The sequence below is a fragment of the Apis dorsata genome, unplaced genomic scaffold (assembly GCF_000469605.1).
Source record: "Apis dorsata unplaced genomic scaffold, Apis dorsata 1.3 scaffold_58, whole genome shotgun sequence".
Taxonomy (NCBI): Eukaryota; Metazoa; Arthropoda; class Insecta; order Hymenoptera; family Apidae; genus Apis; species Apis dorsata.
Window position 1 is genome coordinate 100,600 of NW_006263358.1, and position 5,577 is coordinate 106,176.

Sequence of the window (5,577 nt, forward strand, 5' to 3'; positions counted from 1 at the left end):
ATAATCTTAACGCCAACGAAAAAAAAAAAAATAATTTTATTGGATCGTGTTTCGATGTTTGATGTTGCCCTTGGCAAAATGACATAATAATTCGCGTTCCACATCGTGGAACCGCGAGCGCAATCGTGAATGCAAACGTGCAGTTCGATTAAATTATTGCAAGGAGCGCGATAAGAGATTTAAGCGCTTCGTGCTACTAAATTGTTACTTAAGCACTTCGACCTAATGCCGAGTGTCAAGATGGAGGAGAATGACTCGATCTGGCCACTGGGTTAGCAGGGTACTATTCGCTTGTACTTAACGACTAACATCCTCATCTGTGCATTGTACCTTCCGAGTTAACCCAATGATAGCGTACCCTGTATATGATGCAGATGCGTAGCTTATATTTAAATCGATAATATACACATCGAGTAAAAACAGATCTTTTAGACCGTTTATGCGAATACCGCGTTAACAGGGATTGCAAATATGGTTGAAAATAATCAAATATGGATCGACTCATCTGAATCTTATCTCGACGATGTTCAACATTCGGATTAAGAGGAAACGGATTATTAGAATTCTCAGAAAAATCGTTTCACGTTCTCGAAGAAAGAAATTTCATACGATATTAAAATCGTCAAGATATCGAAGAACACGCATCGCATTCTGTGGGATATGGTATCGTTCGAACGAACCGTGCGACGACGATCAACAAATTACACGTGTTATCAACGTTCCCATTTATTACGGTGTGTATATCGGGAGAGAGAAGAAAACAGGATGACCAAAAATAGATTTAATAGTTACACGAGTACGAGACACGTCGTCCGCAAGCGGACGATGCAGAGGAACGATGCAGTGCAGACGGAGCAAGGAGCAAAATAAATTTTTCGTTCGGCGATAAATATCAAGAGGGAGGAGGGTGAGGAAACGATCAACGACAATTCGAAATTTTGAAAGGAGAAAATTAAACGGAAACGGAGGAAAATTTACCTCGTAGCTCCAGGTACAAGGTATACCGGCGTACTTCTGCACGCATCTTCCCAATTCAACGTCTTCGTGCGTGGTGTACAGATGTCTGAGGCAATACTTGATGTGCGGCACGATTCTTCTCAACGTCTCCCTGGACAGAATAACGCCTGGCCCGCCCATGCAAAAATTCTCGTCGTACTCCAACGAGAGAAGACCGAACTCCTCGGAGTTTCCTCTTCCCGCTTGGCCGATGTACATGGCTCTGTTCGAATTGACGGATCGTAATAATTGTTCCAGACGGTCTGTCCTCACATAAACGTCATCGTCAGCCCTGAGAAACCACTCGAAACGATCCCCGTAGTTGTTCCACATGTACTGCAGCATCATGAACGATTTCTTCTGAGGTGGATACGTATCGTCGACCCGCGGCAATGCCACCAAAGGTAGATCGGGACAATTCTTCGGGACTATCGAGTTTTCGGACGAGAAGAAGGCAATTTTTCCTGGAAGCTCCTTGCCCCAAGTCTCGTACACCGCTTTGGCTCGCGAATCTAGATACTTGCTCGCTGTCATTACGCCCACGAACACCAAACTGGTCGAGGAACTGTTTATCTGTTCATCGTCTTCCAATTTGGGAACGTTTCTCGCCGATGGTTTGATCAAAAGCCGCGAGCCAAGCATCGAGGACGCGTAAACGTTCAACCGTTGATGTTGATGGCTCGAGGAGAGTATCTTGTAGCTTTGGATGAGGAAACCTAAGAGAAGGCCCACTATCAGGCCCAGAATGGCGCTGGCCAGTCCACGTCGTTTACGCATCACTGGGTGAAACGTCACCTCATCCATTGATCTCGTGGAGTCTCTGGATCTCCGGCTGGGTTCATCGTCATCTTTCTAGCATCCGTGATCCCCTTCTTTAATGATTTCAATGTGTTAATTAGCGTAATTGCTGGAAATTCTTCGTACGATCCCATCGCTCCTCCTTCTCGATACCGAGCACCAATTGCTCAAACCTGTGGAACAACGCTTGATAATACCTCTTTTCTTTTATATTCGATATTCGCGACAATTCTAAAATCCAGTGAACGAACGTTGATTGATTTATGATCGTAAACGTTACGGAAATCAAGAAAAAGAGAGAGAGAGAGAGAAAAAGAGAGAAAAGAAAAATAAAAAAAAATAAAGACACCTGGATGAATTTGACGTTCGGCACGTTTCAAAGGAATATAATATTCTTTATATTCATTGGACTTTGGCACGACACGTTCGTTTGCCATTTAAAGAGCAAACTTTAGCTGTGTATTTTTTGCCTTGTTCTCTGTATGACTATAAAAGCGCTCGTTGTTTGGTCAGTCGTTTATTTTTACATCAGCCTTGTGGGAAACGAATTGAACGAAACCGATTATCTTCGTCAAACGATACGTTATCTTCGGGTATGATGTAACTAGTCGGTTATTTCGTAAAAACCACTATTACTTACATCGAATATTTTTATCAACAACGCCAACAACTGCATTTTGTCGAATCCCATAGCTGTTCGGAGAAGATTTCGAAACCTTCGCGAAACGATCGTTCATGTTAATCTGAAAGAAATGCAAAAAAAAAAAAAAAAAAAAAAAAAAAAAAAAGAAAAAAACGGTGGTGCTGAATTATAAACGGCCCCATTATATTTCGTGGGTAAAAATTGATACGATCAATTATGCACGATCGATCGAGGTCGCACACGTGTTGACCAATACGCGACTTGAACTTTCGTCTCGCCAATTAATATTTGATTTTCAATACGTGGCTTCAGTTTGGTACATTGAATATTTCGTAACTCTTCGATTGTTGTACGCCGATAGATTAATATAATAATTCGTATTCGTTCGTCGTTTGAATCATGCGTGCTCGATGAGGCAATCCTATCCTATCGATAATCGATCGAAACGATCTCTGACTCAATCGACAGATAATATTCAACTTAATGAATTCGATTACCGGGATTTGAATCAAGCAACTGTGAAACTTGAAATTGATTATCCGATTCTGTCAGGATTTGGTTTCCTTCGCGCAGTTGGTATTTTCTGCTGCTACGTCGTGAGAACGACGAACAGCACTGTGCAAAACCGCAGGTTAGATAATAGTATATCCAGGAACGAGGACTTGGCGCCGTTAGAAGACGTTCTTCATCAATTAATCCGATACTTGGCTCATTCTAGTAACACGAATAACGAGAAAACACGTTTTCTCTAAGAATGTTTTGCATTCTTCGGTTTGCACTTTTTCGGTTTTTCAGAAGAAGAATATCGTTAAGTATTTTTTTTTTTTTCCCCTCCCCGCCGTGTTTCGAATTTCAAAAAGGACGTAGCAATTCCCATTTACGCGCGTTTGTCGATCTGTGAAAATATAATGCAAGAAGCAAGCACATTCGTCTTCCGAACGGTTAGTTGAGATTGATTCCCTAAACGGCATAGGCGAAGAATTGTCCCTTGAGAAAACCGGTTTCCAGGCAAACTGATATACATATCTTTGCGAATGCGGGCAGTTATCGAATTTCGTTGCACAAAGGAATCGTTTTATTGGCGCGAAACCAACAAGGAAAAACACCTGATGTACCGTAAAATATTAGTTAACGGTTAATTCGATTCTAAAACAGGGATATATGTTGTTTCCACGAGAATAGAAATGGCATTAAATCACGAGGAAAGGACTTTCTCGTTAACTGTAAATTAATTATTCGTTAAATGAAAGGTCGCTTGATGGTCATCGACGATTGTTGGTAGTCGTTATTCACACACCAGTTTCCGTTCCCACAATCTTCCCGCGTTTATTCTCGGTTGTGGAATGGGGAAAAGAAAAATCAGATTCCCGTTAAAATCCACGGTTAATGCGATTTATCTTGGCTGGTGCAATAATATTTAATAGAAGACGACGCGTAAATTTAATATTCGTCCGCGCCGCGATTAATCTTATCAGTTTGAACAAGATTGCTCCGAATAATAACACCTTTGAAGATAATTTGAAGTGCGAGGAAAATTGGCGCGGTTGTTTTATCGATATTTCCATCGTTCCTCTTCTCTTTCTATACCTTTCACGAACGAATTCAACGACGAGCGATGATGATCTTCATCGTTGGAGAGAATACGCTTTGATACCGTTAGATGCTCGTAGAAATCGATAGATTCGCGTCGACACAATAGTGTTGACAATCGCGATTACACGGTTGAATCGGTAAATCCACGAAATCCCGGTGTTCGTCCCGTTAAAGGATGCGATTCGAAGTGACGTGCAGGAATGAGGAGGTATAAAGGCGGGAGAACCGGTTTAAGCCGAAAGTCAGCTCCAGATCTCCGCTAGTTCCTAAGGTAGGATACGACTCCTAGTTCTTTACTTTACGAGCAAGATAAAGATGAGTCAGGAAAAAGAAGAATCTCGAAGATCATCATCATCATCATCATCATCGGTATACCACGAATAGAAATAGTCGATTTATCCTCGTCTCTTTTAAAATAATCTTCGAGAAAGTGGAAATTGAAATTTACATTTATACGAGGTATGCACGATCCCTTCGAAAATATATGAAATTCGTATGAATTTTTATATACACGTTACGAATAAGTGCGACAATATTCAAAAGAGTGACGAAATTTCCATTTATTTTAATCAATTCTACGAGAGAGATTTGCATACGTTTGGTGAGTCACGATAAAGTGGTCGACTGGTTGAGCACACGTTGCGGTTAAATTCTCGTGACTGTCCGGTCTCGTTAACTTCCGAACGATTGTATTTTCGAAAGAAGTGGGAGCTGGGATCAAGCGAAGAACCGAGTTATTAAAAGTTGTTGCGTGGAACGATGCCTCCGTTAATTGTTCCCACAGACCGCGGTTCAGGCCAAATCATACGCGGCAAAAGCCTCGCGTTAGAACAACAGACTTGTCGTAGCCGTGACTCGAATCGAAGACAAGCAGCCTGTAGAAGTTTCAAAGAGTCATCGACTTTTCGAGTTCGAGAGCACGATAATAACGAAAGGCTTTTGCGACCTCTCGACGATCGCGGTTCACGGCTGAACAATCTCATTAAACGGCAACTCCACGTTCTAAACAAATATCCTTTGTATTCGAGCCGTCTTAATTTATTAAAAGCACTTACGTAAGCCAGCCGGAAAAATAAACTTCGAATTTCATCCTGGGAATTTACAATATCACGCTCGATCGAATTCCATTCTCACTCGCGAAACAACAAGATTCTCACAATCACTGTTCCGACCGAAAATCTTTCGATCGTTGTTCCGCGCATATACGACACCTTTCTTAACTTTTCACTATTCAATTTATATTAAAATGATATACGCGCTCCCCTATTAGGCGAAGAAACAAACAGATCTCCATTAGTCACTGGATACCTTGTGGTTCTAGAGCAACTTACTCTTCTTCCGACCGGGTTCAGCGTTCGGCGTGTGCACGTGGGTCTTAACTGGCGCCGAAAAAAGCCGGGTTACGGCCCCGCTGCATCCGCCACGGTATGACAGAAACCGTAAACGAAGAGATGATGAGAGAAACGTGGAAAGGCACGGAGGCCCCCGTGCTGGCACCGGCCGCGGTCGTGTTGCGAGCAGGATGTCGGAGCGGCGACTGAACCAGA

At 42.3% G+C, this 5,577-nt stretch overlaps 1 protein-coding gene across 3 annotated transcripts in view; it reads right to left on the bottom strand.

Moving 5' to 3' along the window:
* The window catches only part of LOC102671563 (chondroitin sulfate synthase 1), a 10,182-nt gene extending 4,605 nt beyond the window's left edge, over window positions 1-5,577 (bottom strand). The window contains exons 1-3 of one of the 3 annotated variants that reach the window (XM_031515173.1): window positions 5,086-5,268; window positions 2,435-2,537; window positions 979-1,967 (exon numbers count right to left, since the gene is read on the bottom strand). In XM_031515173.1, coding sequence (XP_031371033.1) covers window positions 979-1,800 — 822 coding nt within the window. In that variant the 5' untranslated portion in view covers window positions 1,801-1,967; window positions 2,435-2,537; window positions 5,086-5,268. Of the gene's footprint in view, window positions 1-978; window positions 1,968-2,434; window positions 2,538-5,085; window positions 5,269-5,338 lie in introns of those variants that run through there. The other 2 variants (XM_006609531.2, XM_006609533.2) reach the window with 2 other exon arrangements.